The 24,274-nt window shown below is 27.0% G+C and overlaps 1 protein-coding gene across 1 annotated transcript; it reads right to left on the bottom strand.

Annotated features, from left to right (window-relative positions):
- Nucleotides 1–2,222: 2,222 nt before the first annotated feature.
- Nucleotides 2,223–16,756, bottom strand: LOC8262540 (oxysterol-binding protein-related protein 4C). Its single transcript, XM_048372448.1, has 7 exons — nt 16,362–16,756; nt 11,995–12,150; nt 6,852–7,097; nt 5,958–6,054; nt 3,548–3,833; nt 2,976–3,078; nt 2,223–2,604 (listed from the first exon to the last, which is right to left on the bottom strand). Exons 1-7 carry the CDS (start codon nt 16,362–16,364, stop codon nt 2,350–2,352), a joined length of 1,146 nt encoding a protein of 381 aa, XP_048228405.1. The 5' UTR covers nt 16,365–16,756; the 3' UTR covers nt 2,223–2,349.
- Between the last annotated feature and the right edge of the window lie 7,518 nt (nt 16,757–24,274).

Here is a 24,274-nt window from a genome sequence, read left to right on the forward strand (position 1 = left end):
TATACGTTATTATGTTCATAACTAAACTCCCCAGTGAGTTTATACACTAGATGTAATAAGCACGTGTCTCTTGGTAGAACACAGGTACTCGTTACTATAATAGAATTTACCGGAAGACAAATGTATGATTGCATGAACAATCAAGAAACAAAATAACCAAGTAATATAAATACTACCAAAATATCTAAAGATAATCAAAATATTTTTTTGTGTATAGTTAGTAGTATTTATATAAAAATGGCTATATTAGAATTCTAATTCAAATATAATTCTAATCCTAATACAATAGTTATCAAATTAAAGTTAGCAATGTTAATTTATGTAGGTTGTAAGGTAAATTAATTATGATATGTAAGTGTTTGTCCTAATTAACAATTTTATCCTTCTGGGTTTGTAAATTAATTAATTTAAAAATCCTATTGTTTAGATGTTAATTTTTTTTAATGTAGGTATAGGTTAACAATCGATATATATATATATATATGTATTAATTCTTGAAATTTAAAATATTTTTTAATATATATATTTAATTTTTGACACATAAAATTTTTATTTTGACATGTGTATTTACTTTTAATACATGTGATTCAAGCTTATGTATGATTTTATAGTTTTTTTATTAATTTATTGAATCATAAATTACATTCCTAATTAAACATCGACTCTAATTCTAAGAAATAGTATATTAGTTATATTTTAATATTATATTAACTAATAATATAGTTTCCTAATCAGACAATAATACTAACTCTATCTACGAAATAGCATATTAATTATATTTTAATATTATATTAACTAATAAATTAGTTATGTAATTAGATAGTAATTCTAATTCTAGAAAATAATATTTTTGATACTATATTCCATAATAAATTAATTTTTAATTATGTAATAAATTTTTAATTCTAAAAATAGTAATATCAATTATATTGATATATTAATTTATACAATATAAAATTTAATTAATAACTAATTTTTAAAATATTTTTATATTATTGCATTGATTAAACTTTAAAATATTTTAAGAATTAAATATATTTAAAAATAGTTAGTTTGTTATTATTATTTGAAATTTTATAAATTAATATTAAATTTTAAAATTTTATTAAATTGTATCTATCTACTTAATTCTATAATTAAATATAACGGTCATACAACACGCAGTAAACGACTAATTCTAAATAAATAAATTAAAGTAGATATAAGTAACAATTTTAAACAATTTGCTTTAATGTAGGAATAGGTAACCAATTTCTTTAACAATTCTAAATAAATCAATTAACGTAGGTTTAGGTAACAATTCTAAATAAGTTAACTAAAACATGCTTTAACAAATCTAAAGTAATTAATTAAAAATGTTAATCCTAATTTAAAAGCCCTTTCAATAATTTGCCCTGTCTTTTCCTTAAAAAATGTTAATCTTAATTTAAAGGTTGTTTCAGTAATTTATTTCGTCCCACTTCACACTTTTATGATATTACTTTGAATACTTTTACGATATTACTTGGAATAATGCATGTGCATTAACATAAAATAGTAAAACTTTTGATTTTATCTAATCATCATTTTAGATGATAAAATAGTGTTAGAAGTATTTTTTTTCTAAATATGAAGACTTTTGTGACAGTTTGACCTAGAGAAGCAGTCCGACGATGGCAAAAAGTGGACGTCAGGGCAATAATAGAATGCCTAAACAAGGAGCGGCTTCTGGTAGGCTTCTAAGATAACAGCACTTTAAAGTACGGCAGTACATAAATGAATCGAATTGCACATCGAAATAGAGAAGGAATGATTGCTAACATATATATAAAAAATTGGAACTAATCACATGAGGCACCTTTTAGCTGTTTGCTGTGGAGTTATAGAAACTCTAAAGTTAAAAGTGTTTGGTTCAGATAAATTTTAGAATGTGTGACCTCTTAGGAAGTTCTCGAACCCGTCAAAAGGACATGACTCCCATCCCGTGAAGTTCTCGAACTAGCCAAAGTGACAAAATTATAAGGTCAGTGGGGGCCAAAGCGGACAATATCTCAAGTGATCTACTTGGTTAAAAGAAATTTTAAGATTGGTGACTTCTTGAAAAGTTTTTGTACCCGCCAAAGGAACAAAACTCTCATCATGTGAAGTTCTCCAACCCGCCAAAGGGATAAAACTGTGAGACCAGTGAGGAGCCAAAACAGACAATATGTCATGTGATCTGGTTCGGATCGATACAACTTTACTAACTAAAATTCAATTGTAATATTTTTATACTTTCAACAAATAAAAATAAGAAAAAAGAGAAAAATGCTACAATAATGGTGTCTCTGGTTAAACAACCATTAAATGATTGTACTCATTACATTTTTATCAAAAAGGGACAATAATGGGTGCTGGTGGAACCAATTTTTGAATTGGTGAGCAGTCCCAACCACCTTCCTTACTATAAAATACATTGAAATATTTAGGAACCCAAGTTTCTCCTCTTGAGTTCCTTTCTCTAACACCCTCTCTCTGTCTTTCCTCTATACCTCTCTTTGCTTCTCTTGCTTTCTCCCAATTTTTGGTGAGGATGCCTTCACTAACCACACTCCACACTGCAGCTGATTCACTTTGCAAAATTCCCTATCACAACAGAATTTAATCTCCAAAATATAAGAGGTACATTCTCTCAAAACACTTGGCAATCAATAGTTAATAGGAATCTGAGTTTCCTAAATTAATCTTCCTTTCTTTTACTGTTGATTATGTGAAATGGTTGCCATATTGATGTGAAACGATGAACTGAGACACTAAATTAAAATTTGATGGTCGAAACTAGAAATAATTCAAGATTGGAATTGTCCTTATTCCCTTGAGACTTAGTGTGTATATGGTGTGTTGTGAGCTGTACTCCACTAGAAAGAGATTCTCTCACACATATTAACTTTTTCTGAATTAAAAAAAAAAAAAAAAAAAGCCATTGATACAAAATAATTAGCTGAGTATCAAAGTACCTGAGGATCTTTAACTACCGGGCATTTTAACCCTGAGATTACTTCTTTTGCATTGTATATGACCGACTCTTTGCCATTATTTATGTCTTTCACTGTCACAATGCTGCATCCAAATTAGGTAACTGGGGTCATCGCAGTGAAAAAAGTAAAATAAATTTTTGTTTACCATAATAGTCAAAAAAAAAAATTTGGTGATATATAACATTACTTTCTTCGTCTAACTTTGAATTTGCATAAAAATTAATTTTGAATACAATATACGGTAATCTAGATATTGGTGGACTTGAATACAAGAAATTTTGTTTAGTAATTTATAATTTTAAATTTAAATAAATAAAAATTAATTATAAATATTGGTATTTATGTTAACTAATAAAGAGTGTTTTAGATATTTAATTTTAAACTAAAGAAATAGTTTATATTTTTTAAACGATTTAAAAAATAATCTATCAAAATTAGATAAAGAAAATAATTTAACCAATAAATGTATAATATTTAGTAAATAATATCATATGAGATATATAATTAATATTCTATTTAAGAATTTTTGGTCAAGAAAACCAAAGAAGTACCTGTTCCAATGACCATTAACCTCATAAAGAGTCTTGGAAGAAGAGGATTGGTAGATCCTTCCCTTTATGGAGTGGGGTTCCCTCCGCCGAAGGAAAGAAGTAGTTAAGAAACATAATTCAGCTTCAAGGTCACTTTCTTGGCAATGGATGTTAACGGTGCCAACCCAGTCGAGACCAGGAGGAAGAAATTTTATCAAAAGATTTGGTGAATTCATCACATATGTTTCTCCATGCTTATGCAGCTTAAGCTGTCTTTTTCCATGTACCTCACCTTCCACTTTAGTACCTATACCATTGAGTTATAGAAATCTTAGCACTCAAGCTACAAAATACATATATATATACACTAAATAATTCGTGTTACGCTTTAAATTATTATTATAAAAATTATAATATAATCTTATTTAATAGATTAATATATAATATAACAATAAATAATAAACAATCTTATCAATAAAATATTATTATAATATAAATGAACATATAAATTAATATATTAATAAAATAAAAATTGTAAGTATTGTATTTCTTTCTTTATGATTTTTTATTTTTAACTCTTATAAAAATTTGTATTGAATTATTTGAGCTTTATTATAGATATACATAGATAATAATACAAAGTAACTCATCAATATCTTATAAGATTAAAAATGTATATAAAAATATTATAGGATAAAATAATATACGCATGAATAAATAAATTAATAAAATTAAAAAAAATTATATCTTTTTTTTTATTTTTTCTCTTCAACTTTTACAAAAATTTATAGTGAATCATAATTAATAATTAATTCCATTAAAATTAGGTGATTAAGCACTAATTAATTCTATTAAGATTAGAAAATTAAGTCATACATATATAATTATCCAGTTTGATATTCTCCTATATTTTAAAAGTATAGAAACTAGAGCAAATTAATAATTTTTATGGCGAGTCTTATGACTAAATCATTACGCTTTCAATGATATTTATCAAGTTCTTATTTAAATTTAATTAGTCATTTATTGGTATATTATACTATGGTTGATATTATTTTAATTATAAACGATTATATAATTTAATTTAATAAAAATCAGAATTATTTAACATATTTTAAAAAATAATTTAAAATGTTTTGAAATGTCTTCCTTAAAATTCTTTTAATATTTTAGAATTTTATTAATACAATTAATACAAAAATTATGTTAAAATTTACATAATAATGGATGCATTAATTATATTTATATTAATTTAATATAACAATGTGATCAATATCCTATTTTCAGGTTAAAAAGCATCGTATAATTAACAAGCTAATTTATTAGTTAATATAATATCAAAAATATATTAAAAATATTATAATTCAGGATTGGAATTATTATTTAATTAATAAGATATTTAATAATTATATAATAAATATTTTACCATGCTTATATATCAATATTATCAATATTATCAATATCATTATAGTTATCTTTCGCAATATGAATATTATATAAATATAATAGACGCATATTTTAAATAGAGGGTGATATAGGAAAATGAAAAGAAATAAAAGAGAAACAACTTTTAATAATACTTGTCTATTAAAACTTTTTAGGAAAAGAGAGGAATAAAAGGGAGATGTTTCTCCATCATTTCTCTTATAAAATGTAAAAATAGTACAATTTGAAATATAAAAAAAATTGAATCTATTAAAAAAGTAAAAAAATTGATTATTTTTTTATTTGTATAATTTAATAAGAATTCAAAATTCATTAGAAATCAATTCACTTAACTACTTAAATTTTTTGAATTTATTTACAAAATCATTTTAACTTATAAACCATAAATACAATTGTGTTCCTATATAATATTTAAACTAGTCAAAGCAACTAGATCAATCCAAATCTTGGGACTGTATATTAATTTGATACCAAGACTTTAATTTGAATCAAAATAGTATAAAAAGTATAAAAAAGGTATATCAATTTAGTCCAAATGTCTAATTTCCGACAACGGATGGTGACGTGGCAAGATGAGGAGGTATATTTCAGTTGTTTTGCCCTCTCAGCATGTGCCACGTCAATTAATTTTGTCTCCTCAACTTGCCACGTTACCATCCGTTGTCAGAAATTGGACATTTGAACTAAAATTAATATATTTTTCCTGTACTTTTGGTATCATTTTGATTAAAATTAAAATTTTAGTATCAAATTGATATACAGTCCTCAAGGTTTAATATCAGCCGGGTAATTTACCCTCATTCAGAATGATAAAAATTGGTTCAGTTTTAAAGCATTTGATTTATTTTTTCTAACAAAAAAAAACCATTTTTGATTTATATTATTAAAAAATGAGTAATGGGCCTGATCCTTATGGCAAGGAAGAAACTGGGCTTAGGGTAGACAGAGAAGTGGGCTTGGGATAATAAGAAGTTGGAAATAATACCATAGAATTTGGGAACTATATGTTGGCACCAAATCATCTCAATGTTCTCCTTCTCATCTGTTGCATGGAGTGCAGATACTGGTGGATGATGTGAAACCTGCAACCCATCATCAACCAACAAGTTAATTCATCTCAAATTTACAATATTATATAAATACATATTTCAGAGTTCCTATCATTTTTTTAGGCTATCAATTAAAAATTCAGTTTTTATTAAAGGAAGTCTTTTTTAATTTATTTTAAATGTATGTCTCCTATATATACATCAACTCGATAAATAAGTGATATATTTTTATTAAATTTAAATTATTAAGTATAAATTAACTATTCAATATTAAAATCAAAATATTCATATTTATGTGTCACTATCCTATTTATTGTAATGTTTATACCTAGTAAACGTTAAGAATTGACCTTTAACTAATTCATTATATAGAAAGCAAAAAGTGACATTCACGAGCTTCGCTTTACGATAAATTCATATTTCAATTTTATTTAGGTTCGAATCTCCTTGCCCTAATGTACTAAAATATAAGCAAAATGTATATTTAAACATCTAAAATTTGGTAATTTAGCCATTTTAACGTCTTAATTCTTAATTTAATCTAATAAACATTTGAATATTTTATTTTTAATCTCACTTTCAATTTTTAAATAAATCTATCAGATGTTTAACTTTTTATTTTAAAAATAATTAAATATCTATACGCAATACACATAAAACTATTTAAGAAAACCATACGTTACAAAGTGTTTAAATACTGTAAAAAAACAAATTATATATCAAGTTAAATGAAAAGTTAAAAGTGTTAAGGTTACTAGAAAAAGTTACGTGTTCAAATATATATTTGGATAAAATATAAAAAGAAAAGCAAAAAGCAAAGAGTCAAGGACCTGTTCAAGTAAAACATTGAGGGTTCCTCTAGAGACATGATGAGTCTCTCCAAGAATGGGGTTATAAGGGGCAGCACCAAAGATAGCAGGACGAGGAACAGAGATGCACCATGCTACTACTGCTACAAATCTATCTAATGGGTTCTCTGCATTGTTGCAACTATGCAGCAAATCTTTACTTACACAATACACAGATTCACCGTAACACTGGAGGTGTGACTTTGGAATGTTGAAAAGAGGTGGTAGCTGCACTTGCAGAAACAAAATTAGTTATTAAAAAAAAAAAATGAAACTGCAAGATCTTCCCTTAGAGCTGATTTTCTAATCCTAAGCTTCTTCATTCATCATAATATATTTATATAGGGCCTAATTGCCAATAAAATCATGACCTTTAGGGTCATTTCAAATAATTTTATAAATATTATATGATTCTTAATTTTCATCATGTTATCATATGATATAAATTTAAATATTCAGTTATTTAAAATATAGTTCAATTAGAATAAAAAGACAGGAAATTTACTTAGATTAAGTAAAAAGTAAAATTTAAGATATGAGCAGTGTATTAGTTTTTTTACTTACATTATTTGCATGCAAATATTATCTATTTGACTCATTATTATTTAGAAATAAAAAATATAACTTCTTTTCTATTTAGCATCACAAGCATTTTTAATATTAAGATAATGATAAAATCTTTAAAGTATAGTAAATTTATTTATGATATTTATGACTCATAAAATTTAAACTGATTCTTTTTATAATTAATAATAAATAAACTTAATTATATTGTTCAAGAAATATTAAAATTCACATATATTATAAAAGTATATTAGTTAAGTTTAAAGAACTGTAAATTAATAATTTTACGATACATTTTTAATTTGAAAAATTATAAAATTAAACTTTTTTATTATAATATACATTCTATTTAAATTTAAATACCTAAAACGAAAAATGCTAAATATTGCTATCTTCTGAACACTTATTATAATGAGCTTACCTCATTTGTTACTTTTACTAGTAATCTATAATTTATTACAATATATAACAATAATTATAATTTAATTTAATTTCCTTTCTCTTCTATAATAACTATATTATATATAATTTTCATTAAAAGAAATATGTGAGATTTACTTATTATAAAAGGGTATACAAGAAACATTGTTGCTAGCATTCCTTATCTAAAATATATTTAAGTTGGAATAAATATAATTAAATGGAATTTTAAGAATTTACTTCTCAAAATTTCCGCATTGTAGAAAAATTATCCAAGCTATTATTTAAATTTTTATCTAGGTTTTATATTTAAATACTGTGAATTATTATTGAGATTATAATTAATAGTCAATACGCTGCAAAAATTTTAATATATCAATACAAATATAAAAAAATGATCTTATGTTAATTTTTATCATATTATAAATCTATAATCCTCGTTACAGTCTTAAGATATAAAAGTAGGTAATACTTATATAAAAGTAGGTATATTTACGTAGTTCTATAATTATAGTCCAATTAGAGTCAATATTAGATTAATTAAGTAATATTTGAGTTAATAGAATTCAATTTAGCACTAATTATTATTATTATTATTATTATTATTATAAGGTATTATACACCTAAAAATTTATTTTGAATCTATATTAACTATGTTTTAACTATTATAAAGTATATTAACTATATTTTATCATAAATTACTTTATTACTCATAGCTAAAACGTAGCTAATTGGAATAATTACGAATAATAAAAATAATTATGACAACGCAACTAATATCATACTTACTAAAATCCTAATTTTTTTTAATATAAACTAAGCACAAAGAATACAAAGATATTATATTTTTCTATAAAATTCTACATATTGAAAATGGTAACAAAAGTGGATTTCTAGAATTAGATTTAATTATATTCAATAATTAAAAATCCTAATATAATCCAAATTCTAAAATTAGACTTGTAATAAATAAATTATTGATTATTAATAATATATGTTATTAAATTAAATTAACAAATCACCAAGTTAACCTAATTCATTAAAGAATTAGTATGCTATTAGTAAATTTACTATATTCAAACAATACAGAAATTATTTATTTAATTAGAATAAAAAATTAATAAGTAAGGGGACGAACTGAGGAAATATTATTTTTTATAGTGATAAAAAATTATTTTTAAATTTTTTAATTATTAAAAGTGATTACTAAATCATAAACGTGCATGAATATTATCTATAAAGACTATATATTAATATAATAAAATAGTAAGAAACTTAAGCAATTTAAGATTAATCATGGATCTAATTATTAATACACAATAATATACTAAGGAATTGAGAATTAGTACAAGACCTCATATTAGTATTTATCAATTATAAGTAGTTATTAGTTTAGGTAATCTTAATTAAAGACATGTGACCTAATATGAAATTTAGCCTTTTAAATTATTAATATATATAATTAATTTTCCTTATTTCATAGATTTATTTAAAATATTACAAAAATCTATGCATGATATTATTAAAATTAAAAAAATCATATTAAATCCAAAATTAATTAAAAATCCTATCTTCTTTTTTTTGTGCACAATTGTGCCTCTTTATAGCGTGCAAGAAGAAAAATCAAACATCTGAACTCAGAGTATTTTGCTTTTAAGATGACATTAGGAAACAACAACAAAGAAAATCAATATAGATATTTTTGAGTATTGAATACTAGGGAGACTTAGACTGACACTGATTTTTGCCTTGTATTTGACATAAGAGGATTCACCTGTTAAACTCAAGTTTTATCTATAATTAAATATAAATAACAGTGGAAATATCAAGCTGGCCCATAATTAATTTTTAGGTTGAAGATTAGAATTCTTAGGGAGACTTTTATCTCTACCACTCGATAGCAATTCTAAATGACCGAAAATGTCCTTCACTTGTCAAATCGCCTTATCTTTCCATGTCAACTTCCTTACCCCCTCACAACCTCACTTGTTACCTCAGGCGGAGCCAAGGGGCCCGGGGGCCAATAGCATTTATATACATATTTATATGGGCCGGGGACATGAAATTGACCAACTTATTTATGTTTATATTATATTAGTTACTTTATAATATCTATAAATTATATTTTTTTATAATTTTATATTAAAAAATTATTTTAAATTTTTTATTAAATAATTATTCATTAGATTTAATTTTAAATTATTTATTTATAATTTTTAGTGCATAAATCTCTCATTATATAATTTATTATTCTGTTAAAATTTTTATTAAATAATAGTTACCTAGATTTAGTTTTATAATATTTGCTTTCTGGTTTTTAGTGTATAAACAAATTGTTTTTTATAGTTTGCTTATTGCATTAGATTTCTCTTTTAATAAAATAAATTATTATCTTTTTATTTAAAATTAAAATAATTAAAAAATTAAATTAATAAAAAATTTAATTTAATTATTAAATATCAGAGTTTTAATTTTTAGTAAAAATTAATTTTAACATAAATAACAAAATAATTAACTAATGCTCTTCATTTGCTTTTATTTTTACTATAATTTAATCCTAGTAAAATTTAATAATTTTGAAAGTACTTATGTTTAGTAAAATATTAAAAATTTATATAATTTAATTTATATTATTAAAATAGAAATTATATTTTATTATATTAAAATTTTAATTTCAATAAATTTTTAAGATTATATTGTATTTTTATCAATTTAATTTTTTATTTTTAAAATATGAATTTTTATTTTAACACAATAAATAAAATATAAAAAGTAATTTATATATTACGTTAATAATTAAGAGATAATAGTATAAAATTTACTTTAATTAATGATTATTATATTATTATAAAATAAAAATTAAAAAATATTAGTTTTAAATATTAAAGAGTTAAGTATAAAAAGTAGGGCGATACACAGTAATTATCTCAAGAAACTCTAAAAGAAAAGGGTTTTATGGGGAGGCCTGGTGTCTTGCTATTGATATCTTTACTGTTGATATTTATTGTTGTATGGATAGTGGGTTATCTATCGAATTAAATTAGAAAATGTTGTAGATGCGTCTTTTTCATTTTATATAGATAGGGGTCGATAAACGAAAATTAATTAATTTTAATTATCATGTGATAAAAAGAAAAGCAGAAAATCCTTGAGAATAAGATATATCACAAGTTTATACTTTTAACAAATGAAAGAGGTCACATTCTTGACATAATATGTTTGATATATTCTTATATCCTCTAAAAAGAGGTTAGGGCTTGAAATTACCTAATTCTTGTTGTATGAACTGTTATTTTTATTTTATTCCAAAATTTAAGGCTGTACTTCTTTATTTTTAAAAAATTATTTATATAAAACAATTTATTAACAAATGTATAATAAATTAATAAATAAAATAATTGACGAACATTATATCAAATTTAATATTTAGAAATGTATTTTTAACAATTTTTTTTAAAATTTTAGGATCATCTACCTTTTTAAATATTAGTAGTTAATATATTTATAAATTAATTAATATATTGTATTCTAGGGCTATAGTTATTATTTTATTAGAAAATTAATTTGTTAGTTAATATATTAATATATTAGTATAAATTAGTATTAAGAATATAACAAATAACATAAGTTACACATTATTACCATATTTGTATACCACATGTTTAATATATATTAAAAAACTTAAAATATAATTTTATATTTGACATGCATCAATAAATTATACACTCAGATATAGAAGTACTGTGTAATTATTTATGTCTATTATATTTCCATTACTACTTTATATATATTAACTAATAAATTAATTTTTAATTAAACAATTATTTTAATTTTAAATACAGCTAATGAAACAGAATCTTAAAAAGATTATGATAAGGAAAATCTATAATATTAAATTTGATCCTAAAATTGCTAATTTTTGTCATCTATTAAAATTAATATCATATATATTTAATTTATTATTTACTAAAATTTTGTTAAGTAAAGTCTCAAAATTTTGAATAAAAAAAAAAACCAAGATACTAGTGATAGCTCGTAGTACAATGCAGAAGTAGATAACTAACTTATTGTAACTTTAGTTCCCAGAAATCCGAAAAAGAATAACGCAAAAAAGATTAATTAATTAACTATTTTAAGATACCTGAAAGTTGGTGAGATCAGATCCTGGCCGTATATTTTTAAATAGACTTAAAATCCGTCGAACAAGATTAGGAGCTCGATAAACGTCAGAATCACCGTCTAATGACAAAGGCTTCGTCAAGACAACGCACGGATCATCCTTATTGACCTCCGAAACCTGTCACGCATCATATAACATTTAGGCCACAGACAAATACACATTTGTTCACAATATAAAAGTCATCAATTTAATATATATGTGATCAATAAGTTTGATGCATCTAATCATTGCTCTTCTGTAATAATAAATTCGGAGAACACAAATCAAAGATAGGGAGCTTTCAGATAGACATTTTATAAAATTTACAAAGTTTATATTAAACTTTTCATTTCACAAGTTAAAAGAAAATCAAAATTTATAAATCTTAAAAATTAAAAATCTTTTATTTTGGAAATTTTGATTTTTCATAATCTACCTTTCTGATTGAATGATAAATTATTATTAATATCTTTTTATTTTAATATTATTTCTATCTGCTATCAATTTTAGCAGTAAAATTTTTAATATTCATTTATTTCATCATTTATGAATTTTGATTACATTTACATATTTTAAAATTTTTTGACTGTGCAATTTTATTTTAATTTTTCTTGCTCGAAAAGGAGCTTTTAAATATTAAAGGGCTTGAAATTATTTGTAGTACGGATGGGGCACATTAAATTCAAGGTAATAAATTTCATTCAAATACATATGGGCAGACAACTGTATTACAATACACATAATCACAAAAATTTATTGAAAGAAACCTATGTTTGGCTATCAAGTTTTTGCCCCTAGGCAAGCAACTGAACTTCCGAAGAGGAGGAGGTGCGTAAAGACTGATTTGTCAGAGAGAAAATACAGAAAAAATAATTTAAATTTATAAAAAATTTATTTTATTTAAAAAAATATAAAAAAAATAAAATAGTAATAATAAAATAAAAAAAATTTTGGTATTATGAAATGTATTGATTTATTATTATAAAATTTATTTATCTATTTTATTAGAATTTAATTTAATTATAATTAATTATATTTAAATTTGATTATGATTAAAAATATTAAATTAATTTTCATTCTATTTAAAATATATAAATTTTAAATTTATAAATAATAAATTTTATATATTTTAATTAAATCATGTAGAAAATATAAAATAAAAGAAAAATAAAGAAAAAATCGGTTGCATTTATTTAAACATCCCGATCCCAAGAATTCAACGTAAATGTGATGTATAGCCGCATACACAGAAAACTAGTTAAATATAGCCGTAAGTTCAAAGAATGTGAAAGAAATGATTCTTTTATAGTTGTACCATTATTAGAGATCGTCATATGAATGCGATGGAATTTATTATTATTTTATTTGTATACTTCTTTTGTAAATTTTAAATAGATTATTTTTAATTTAGAAAATTTAACTTTTTATTAATATTATTATTTTTAACTATATCTTTCCTAAAATATTTTTAATAAATTTTTTTAAATGTAATATCCGATAATCTAAATTGTGATAAACTTGCCAACTGATTTGTAATTTTTAGAATTTAAATAAAATAAATTTTATATTTAACTCAAAAATATTCAATATACTAGTTTATAATTTCAAAATCAAGTGAAATTTAAAGTGTTAATCAAGTAGAAATTGGGTGCTATTTCAACTAATAAATTATATTTCTAATTAATAAATTAATAATTAAAAAGAGAAACAACCCATAATTTTTATGGGAATAAAAGAAAATGTCTTATCAAATTGGACGGAAGAAGTATAAATTATGGCACTAAAATATATTAAAAAAAGAAAGAACATAAAGGGATAAAAAGAAGAATCATAGGAAGCTGGGAAAGGCCATGGCCACCCCTGGCCCCTTGATTCCGCCGTTCAATACCGTGTGAATGGATGTGCATAAGAATAAACAAGTAAAAGAAAGAAAGAAAAAGAAACGAATAAATACAAAAAATGATATATTCCACAAACATTGTGACGAATAGAAGATGGAACTATAAATTATAGAGTTTTCTAAAAAAAATAACAATAAAATATAGAGTTGTTAGAGAATAATAAAAAAAAAAAATAGTTTAGGACTTTATTATATACATGTTTATATAATTAGCCCGTCCGTTTTCTTTTTTCTTTTTTCAATCTTATTATATATGATAATAATAATAATATTATTATTTATAGGTATATTTTTATATATGCATTTATAGGTATATGAGAATAAAGTAAGGCATGCTAATCCTTTTGACTATTAAAGAAAAACGACAGTTTGTTATAGATAATAATTAAGATGCCTAATTAACTAACCAAAAGCATACATTTTTAATTATATATACTTTCTAAAAGGAAAACAAAAGTAGTATGAAATGAAACCACAAAAACAAAAGAAAATCCAAGTAAGATCATGCTCACCAACCTTTTCTAAAATAGAATTTACCTATTATTTCTTTTTTAGGGAAAACTTTTGACATTCTATTCTAAACAAACATCCATTCAAATGTTTAGTAAGATAAAAGTAGATAATCCTTTTTCCATCTCTAAATTTGTTTCAAATTGATTTACTCTTTTAAAAATAGAAAATATATATAAAAAAAGCATGTCATGATGGAAATAATATGTATAGAAATTTTTTATAATAAATGTATATGTAATAAATAGTTGAATGACATATGTATATGAAAATATTTTATATTTTAATATTAAAAGAGTGACACATATTTAATTGACTTAATTACTAATTAATAATGTATTTTGCACTTATTTTTAAATCAAGCACCGTAATTTTAATTTTTTAAAAATATTAACAAAGTATTTTGATATTGATTTTAATTTTAATATAATTTCAACGATAAAAAAATCAAATTATTATAGAGCCATCAACACAACTTTAGACAGTTTATAATAAATTTCTTCAAATATTATTTTTGCTTGAAATCTTAAAAAATTAAGCTTCAAAGAATGCGTCCGATTGTTATAATAAATGATAATAAAAAATATAAGTGCAAGAGATTTATTTATTCACTTAAATGACACTATTTTTAGTTTTGTGATAAGTTAATAATTTTAATGCTAATTCAATTCTTTTCTTTATTATTATTATCGCTGAAATTATAATCACGTGAACATGTTTTAATAATAGTTGTATCTATTAAAATTAAAAAACAAAAATTAAATATTAAATTTAAAAATAAATTTAAAGTATAAAATATTTTAGTAATTAATTTTACTCAATTATTAAAGTAATAAATATATATCATTTATATTAGTTTATTATCGTATCTAAATAAATATATATTTAAAATAGATGAAATATTATCAAATATAATAATAATTTTTTATGTTCGATTGAAATTCATTTTATTTGAAAATAAGACGCGAGAGAAAAAATAAAAAAATAATAAAATTGAGTATTATAATTATATAATATATTAACAAACTAATATAAAACTTATTTTAAATTTAAGTTATTTTATTAAATTTTAATTTAATTACAACCTTCGGTATAGACTTAATTATATAAAATTTAAATTTATAATTAAATTTTATTTTTTAACCAAACAAATTGTTAGAAGGCTCGCAATCATATCAGCAGGGGTTTTTCTTTTCTTTATTTTTAAAATGCAATGAAAATAATACAAACAATACAATTAAAAATTTCTTTTAATTGTTTAATCGACTTTACTCGTGGTTCTAATTCAAACTTTACAACTTTGATAGACTACTTCAATATTTTAGAGCCAATATCGTTATTTTCAGAAACAATAACAAATTTTTCAAATCAAGAAAACTAATAAATAGAGTCCAAAACGAAAAGAAAAGAAAAGAAACAAAGAAAATTTCTACTGAGGCTCCCATTTGCAAAATCTAGACAGGGAAAGAGTGGCAATAAGAATTCTCGAGTACCAATATCAACAATAAGCATTTTTGTCTTAATTAAAAAAAAACTCGCGTAATTAATAAGTGTACATGTTTATGAATTTTAAAAAATTGCCGTTAATTAATTAGTCGATTACGGAACTGAAAAGCACCAAATATTCCTTTCGTTTTGGCATCAAGAAATTAATTAGCAAACAAAAGGATACACGCCAATAAAAAACAAAGAAGAGAACTGCTCAACCCAACTAACAATAAACAATAACAACAAAAAGCAATTTGAACCGCCGGAAAACTGCCCTTTTCCCCCCCTTCAAAACCGCATTTTACTCGCCGGAAAACCGTTACTGTATATTATGAAACGTGCAGATGCAGATGAATACAAGCAGAAAAATGCTTAAAATAGATAGAACTTGCTGATAGGCGTATTAAAAATGTAGAAAGAAGAGAGGGAGAGAGATGGGTTCTATACGTACCATTTTGTGAAGACGACGCTAATTTGCTTATACACAGAGAAAAGAAGAAGAAGAAGAAGATTACAGTAAAGGGAAAGGATCTATTGATGGGTCTCTTCTTGAATGGAGATGGGATGCTTTCTGTAAGGCTTTTTATAGAGGACAGATATTTTGATGGGTGGTAAGATCAATGACAACAAGTTGTCTATGGCGTAATATGTGTGCGTGTGTATGTTTTCTTTTCTTTCTTTCTTTTCTTTTTTTCTTTTTTCTTAAGAAACACGATTGTAATGAGATTCTTTTTATATATTTAATTCGGTCGACTATATATTTGTTACCTTTTTTAAGACAATTTTGAGCAAGTGTGTGAAGGTTGAGACTTTGAGAGAAAATGATAATTACTTAGTGCTAGTCACAGATGTAAACAAATGAAAAAGATAAGGTAAGTTGCTAAAACTATAATGTGGTATTAGTTTAGTGACACGTTAAATAAAAATTAGAATACATATATTTAGTTAAAGGCCATGAGTTATTGCACTTTTTAGGCGGCTTTTATTATTTTTAGTGTTCCAGTCTGAACAAAAATTCGTCTCATATACAATGTGTAAGTAAGAAATAAGATAGCACTTGTATATTAGCTTACTCCTGTCTTACTATTATCCATAAAGCTATAATGTCTTTAATCTAAGTCAAATCTTCAAAACAGGATGTTGATGCCTGCGAATAGCACTGCATGGGTATCCATCCATTAAAAAATATTCAAATTTCAACCGGATTACAATATACATATTTAAATTTATTTAAAAATTTATCTTTATATTACAAATTCATCACAAACTTAAATAGAAATACCGTATACTATTTGAACATGATTAAAATTTATTTAAATTAAATAATTATTAAAAATAAATATTTAAATGGATAGTTAGTACTCTACTAATTTATATAAATATTCGAGTAATTAAATAGGTATTTGTTTACCAAATTCGTTTATAATAATTAAATTTTAAAATATATTAACAAAAATTAATATAAATAAAAAATAAAAAATATAAACTATCAAATTTAAATATTTAATATTATATGTTCAATATATTAATACAATTCAAACATAAATTTAGTAAAATTTAAAATAATATTCTAAATAATAAAAATAAAATAAAATATAATAAATTTTAACATAACCGGATTCGGGTAATGGGTACGCGCAGGTTCAAATCCGAATTCGATAAGGATAGTAAAATTAAATTTTAAATCCATTTCAAACTCATTTATTATTATCCGAATCCGTTCTGTTAGGATTTGGTTGGATCGAATACCCAAAAATACCCGTCTGATTGCCATCCTTATTAATGGCAAACTCGAGGTTACACAATAGTTCAATTTTTCCTCTTAATGAATTTGTGCACATATGAGTTTGATTAAAATTTTTTAAAACTTTATTTCATTTGTTAATAATTTTTTATTTTTTTAGTTTTAATAAATTTTTATTTAATCTAAATATAATTCATTTGTAAATGAATTTTTATATTTAATATGTTAAATAATAATTATGAAATTCATTTTAAATAAAAATTGAATTTTTTAACACTGAATTAAATTTTTTAAGAAAGTTCAACCCTAATAAAGGTAACTAGGCTACAAGGAATAGAGTTATGTAAAGTTAAGGAGGCTACCAAATCTGCAATCTTGTTACAATGTTTAGGGACAAAATTGACAGGGAAATTAGTTAACCTAAGTAAAACTTCCAAAATATTAGCCACAATAGGGGCAATCTTCCAAGGACAATCGCCATTAGAATTAATAGCTTTAACTAGAATGATATTGTTAGTTTCAAAAAAGCAGTCTCTTGCTTCCATATTCACCGCCAAAGCAACCGCTTGAAAGAGGGCCAAAGCCTCAGCAACCAGAGGAGAGCTGGCTTGAATCGTTTTGGATGCACCATTTATAAACTCGCCTTTAAAATTCCTGCATATAATCGCCACAACTTTCCCTAATAAAAAAAAAGCAACATTAGAATTGAACTTCACGCTTCCCAACTTTAGAGGGCACCACTTCTGGTCAGCACGGATGAGGCCAAGTTAAAAGGGTGATCTAGTGGAACAATCCTACATAGCTAATGCGATTTCCTATGCCAGAAGATGCTCTATAAATAGTTAAGAGAAGGTCAAGGACACAACCTTCAAATACAAATCTATTCCTTATTTTCCATATATTCTAGCATAAAGAGGCCAGATGTACAAGATCCTTTGATTCAATAGTTTCTTAATCTTAATACATGACCTAAGTGAGTGGGTTTGAAAAGAGATTTCTCTCTTTCCTCGTAGGAATTAGGGGTTAAATTACTTGAGAGAGGTTTAAACCTAATTTTGTGGAATGCCAAATCAACTCTTGATTTAAATTGATTACTGTTTATTTCATAAAATATTTAACTTATTAGGGAGATTCATTACCTAAATAGGCTTATCCTTGATAAATTTACCAATTTTTTTATCTTTATTTATTGTTTTATTTTTAAATATTACTACATCCAAACAACATTTTTATTGCTAAACATTAGTATATGATTGAAGGTAATACTTACAATTAGATCCCCAGTATAACAATATTCTTATTCATCATTATATTATTTCATACGATCAGTGCACTTTGCTGTGTGCGCGTATTAAATTTCTGGCGCCATTGTCGAGGACTCTTTTCTATTGTAATATTATTAGTAATTCAAAAGCTAGTGATTTAACATTTTTATTTTTCATTTGATTTTATCTTTGTTTATATTTTATTTAGTTACCTGAATCTGTGTATGACCGAGCTAGTTCGACGAAACTATTCGCTTATAAACTAGAGTTGTAAAGAACTTTGAGAAAGCAGCAAAGAGAAAAATGAGAATGAACTATAGCCAAAATGGTGTTAAAGTTACAAAATCAGAATCAAGAAGGAGACCTAAACCAAGAAGGGGAACGGTTAAGAATGGTAGCTCCACCTAGGGAGAGAACCATACAAGAGTAGGCACGTTGATAGGCATCATATTACACAAATTTACATGCCCAATTGTTTATATTATTGTGCATAATTATCTCATTTTATGCTATAGAATCACCTGTCTTTTAGTTCCTTTCACGTTTCAGGTCATTATCGAAGGACATTATCAGTAATCGAGGAAAATACGTGCAATTACAGACCAAAATCCATCAAATTGAGCAAGGATTAGCATTCCGAGGTTGAGCACGTGCCTGGACTCTGACCGTGCTGAATTATCAAGAAGCTGCCCTAGAAGTGCCATTTTGGCATGGTTTCTGTAGCCACCACGGCCTTCACCACGGCCTGTGGTGGCTCAGCACCGGCTTGGGCATGGCCTGAAAGAGGTCAACACAACCGAATCGCGAGTTCGTACGGCTGGACTTCACCGTCTTGTCAAGGGACTATATAGGCAAAAACGATTTGGTGAATGGGGGTTTGATTTTCTGACTTGATTTTCATTATACACACTCAATTCATTTGTTTCTAGACCTCAATTGTCGACTTTGGAAGATCAATTTCATCAATTGAAGGAAGGATTATACTTGTTTCAACATCGATTTGAAGATCAAGACAATATTTGGGAGCATTCAAGAGGCAAATTATGGTTTGATATTTTGAATTGGAAAATTAGGGTTTCTCATCCAACTTGAAAGATACTTTTCTGATTTTATTCCTTATTTTGTGATGCTTATTAGTATGAGTAGCTAAATTGTTGAACCCAATTGGGGTTCCTATGTTAGTGGATTGATCTTAATGTTATGAGATTTTGATTGTTAATTCTTGGTTCTTCTTGCTTTTATTATTAATGAGAAGTCACTTTATTCATGAGACGTTGTGAATGGTGGAATTTAGATTGCTTTATGTAATTGAGAGATTCGTTTAGTAATCAGAAAACTAAATAGCAAGAACTGGTTAATAATCACTTAGAGATAAGGGTAATCGATTAGCCAGATTAAGAATTAACAAAGCTTAATAGAGGCGAGTTAGACCTTAATGCTAATCGAATAATCAATCGTTAGAAAGAGATTCCAACTTTAGGTTATTAGGTTTAGGAATTCGGTTATCTCGAGAGGGAGACCAAATTCGGTTAAGACTTTGTCCACAGGTAATTACAATTAATAATCAATTTAATTTATGTCTTTACAAAAATCCAATTAACTTAGGCACCCTAGGGTTTGCTTTTCCTTCAAGAGTTTTCCTAAATCCTTTCAAATAATTTGACATTTAATTACTTGTTTGATCATAATTAATCATAGAACAACACTTCATTGATTTCTTTAGGTTAGATAACATAAGACGCTACAGTAGGTCTAGGAATATGACCTTGATACTCACCATTTGTGCTAGTCTGCATCGATAGGTTCACTGCCTTAGATTGTAGCTATGTAAATAGCATTATCAAGTTTTTAGCGCCGTCGCCGGGGAATTACTTTTTGTGTGAACTAGAACGAACTTGTGTTTTTGTTAATTTAGCCATATTTACTTTTCTGTCTTTATTTTGCTTTATTTTATTCTTTCATTGTTTTAACTATTGTTGTTCTTTGGTCGCCACATTCCACTTGTAGGTAGTTTATGACTAGGAGCTCAAACTCTGATCTTATAGAGCCTCTGTCTAATCCAGAACGATCCCTCAGACTTTTAAGGAAGCGTTTGCAATTAGAAGAGGAGGAGATTGAGGTTGAGGTACCTGTAGATAGACCAGAGGGGATGGAGAATCACAATGGAAATGCCGCAGCGGATGCAAACAGAATGATGTACAAGTTTGCTAGACCATCATTGGATGGGACACAAACGAGTACATTCAGACCGGCGGTGGCAGCTAACAATTTCGAGATAAAGCAAAATGTGATCCAGATGGTACAACATAGTGTACAGTTTGGGGGGCTGCCAAGCGAGGATCCCAATGCCTATATAGCCAACTTTTTGGAGATATGTGACACTTTTAAGATAAATGGAACTACCGATGATGCCATTCGACTGAGATTATTTCCATTTTCTTTAAGGAATAGAGTAAAGAGATGGTTGCAGTCCTTTCCACCACACATTATTACAACCTGAAAATCATTAGCTGAAAAATTTCTTTACAAGTATTTTCCTCCAGCTAAAACTGCTAAATTGAGAAATGACATTTCTTATTTTGTGCAGATGGACGATGAGAGCATGTACGACTCCTAGGAGAGGTATAAAGACTTGTTGAGATACTGTTCATACCAGGGTCTACCAGTATGGATGCAGGTTCAGACCTTTTACAGCGGTTTGAACCTTGCTACGAGGCAAATGGTGGACGCTGCAGCAAGTGGAGCTTTAAACAGCAAGACGCCGGAGCAGGCGCAGAACCTGATAGATGAGATGGCCATGAACAACTACTAGTGGCAATCCTCTAGGAGTCGGCCGGTCAAACAAGGAACGGTCAACCAGCTAGACTCCATAGCAGCCTTAGCAGCTCAAGTGCAGCTTCTGACTAAGAAGTTAGACCAACTTCAGATGCCGGTTCATGCAGCCCAAATAAGCTTTGAATTTTGTGGTGGCCCGCACTATAGTGCAAACTGTAATGTGGGAGGTATGTTTGCTTCTAGTAATAATTCTTCCTCTATTGTTTCTGCTGACATGGAACAGGTAGACTATATGGGTAATGCCCCTAGACAGTATAACAACCCATATAGCAGCACATACAACCCCGGCTGGTGTGACCATCCAAATTTTGGGTGGAGAAAGAACAACGCCTAGGGTCTACCAGCTTCGAGCGCATGATGAGGCTATACCATGACCTCCTCCACCAAAAAGAAATCTAACTTGGAGGAGCTGATGATGAAGTTTGTCACGTTGACGGAGACGAGATTCCAGCAGACAGACAGTGCCGTTAAAAATCAGCAGGCATCTATCTAGAATTTAGAGAGTCAAATTGGGTAGATTTCTAAGATGCTGTCTGAGAGGCCACATGGATCGCTCCCTAGCACAATAGAGTCGAACCCTAGGGAGCATTGCAAGGCTGTCACCTTGCGGTCAGGTAAGCAATTGTCTAGCTCTCTACCTTTGGCTGATGATGAGGATGTTTGTATGCAGGATAAGCAAGCTAGGCAGGAGCCCGAGCCTGAGACAGTGGGAGGAGAAAAGGTGGAAGAGCCCTGTGAGAGAGTACCAGCCACCAGTCCTCTACCCTGCTCGACTTAAGCAGGAGAAGGTTGATAAGTCATTTGGTAAGTTTCTTGACTTGTTTAAATAACTATGGATTAACCTGCCTTTTGTTGAAGATGTTTCGCAAATGCCTAAGTATGCAAAGTTCCTAAAGGAAATTTTGAGCAAGTCGTGACTTTGAACGAGGAGTGTTCAGCTATTCTTCAGAACAAGCTACCACTAAAAAGAAGAGATCCAAAGAGTTTTACTATTCCTTGTGTCATTGGCAATTTGCCTATTAGTGGTGCATTAGCTGATTTGGGAGCTAGTATAAATTTAATGCCCACTAGTCTGTTTGATAAATTAGGTTTGAATGAACCTAAACCCACTAGGATGAGCATTCAATTAGCTGATAGAACTATAAAGATTCCTAGGGGTATAGTCAAAGATGTGCTTGTTAAGGTAGACAAGTTTATTTTTCCTGTAGATTTTGTAGTTATGGATATGGAAGGTGAGAGTACTGTACCTTTAATCCTAGGTAGACCCTTTCTTGCAACATTTAGGGCTGTAATAGATGTTTGTGATGGAAAGCTTAAACTTAAGGTAGACGATGAGACCATCACCTTCGACCTAGCGACTACTATGAGACACTCTTTAGACCATGATGATGTTGTATTTTCTATTGATATTATGGATAATTTGGTTGAGTCTCAATTACAGGAATTGTTGCTTGATAATCCTTTGCAAGTAGCCTTACAAGGAGAGGAGGAGGAGCTGTCCAACGAGCAAGTGTTGGAGCAGCTCGCTAGTTTATTAGCTACTGAGCCTAGCTGTTCTACTGATCCTTTTCTTTCTCTTGACAAGTCAGAAGTGCGGAAAGTGAAATCTTCTTTTGAGGACCCCCCGGCCTTAGAATTGAAGGAGCTGCCTAAGCACTTAACATATGGATTCTTGGATGAGGAAGAAAAGTTACCGGTGATTATTGTAGCATATTTAACACCTGAGGAGCGAGCAAAAACTCTAGATGCGCTCAAGAGGTATAAGAAGGCCTTCGCTTACAAAATTGCTGATATTCCCAGGATCAACCCAAGTTTCTGTTCTCACAAGATTCTTATAGAGGATAGCTATAGAGCAGTAGTTCAATCATAAAGGCAGCTTAATCCGAACATGAAGGAAGTAGTGAAAAAGGAGGTAATTAAGCTCCTAGATGCAAGATTAATTTACCCTATTTCTGACAGTTCTTGGGTGAGCCCTATGCAGGTTGTGCCGAAGAAAGGAGGCATGACAGTAATTCAAAATGAGCAGGATGAGCTGATACCTACACGGACGGTAACAAGATTTCTAGTATGCATCGATTACAGGAGGCTTAATGATGCAACTAGGAAGGATCACTTCCCTCTTCCTTTCATTGATCAGATGTTAGAAAGATTGGCAGGACACATGTTTTACTGTTTTCTTGATGGTTTTTCAAGATATTTTCAGATCTTAATTGCACTTGAAGGCCAAGAAAAGACAACTTTCACTTGCCCCTATGGGACATTCGCTTATAGACAAATGCCTTTCGGCCTATGCAATGTGTCGGCTACGTTTCAGCGGTGTATGATGGCCATTTTTGATGATATGATTGAGGAGTTGATGGAGGTATTTATGGATGACTTCTCTGTTTTTAGTAACTCATTCTCTCACTGTTTGGCAAATCTAGAACGCATGTTAGCTAGGTGCATTGAGGCTAACTTGGTGCTAAATTGGGAAAAGTGTCATTTTATGGTGAGAGAAGGAATCGTTATAGGGCATAAGAT

The sequence above is a fragment of the Ricinus communis genome, chromosome 3 (assembly GCF_019578655.1).
Source record: "Ricinus communis isolate WT05 ecotype wild-type chromosome 3, ASM1957865v1, whole genome shotgun sequence".
NCBI classification, from domain to species: Eukaryota; Viridiplantae; Streptophyta; class Magnoliopsida; order Malpighiales; family Euphorbiaceae; genus Ricinus; species Ricinus communis.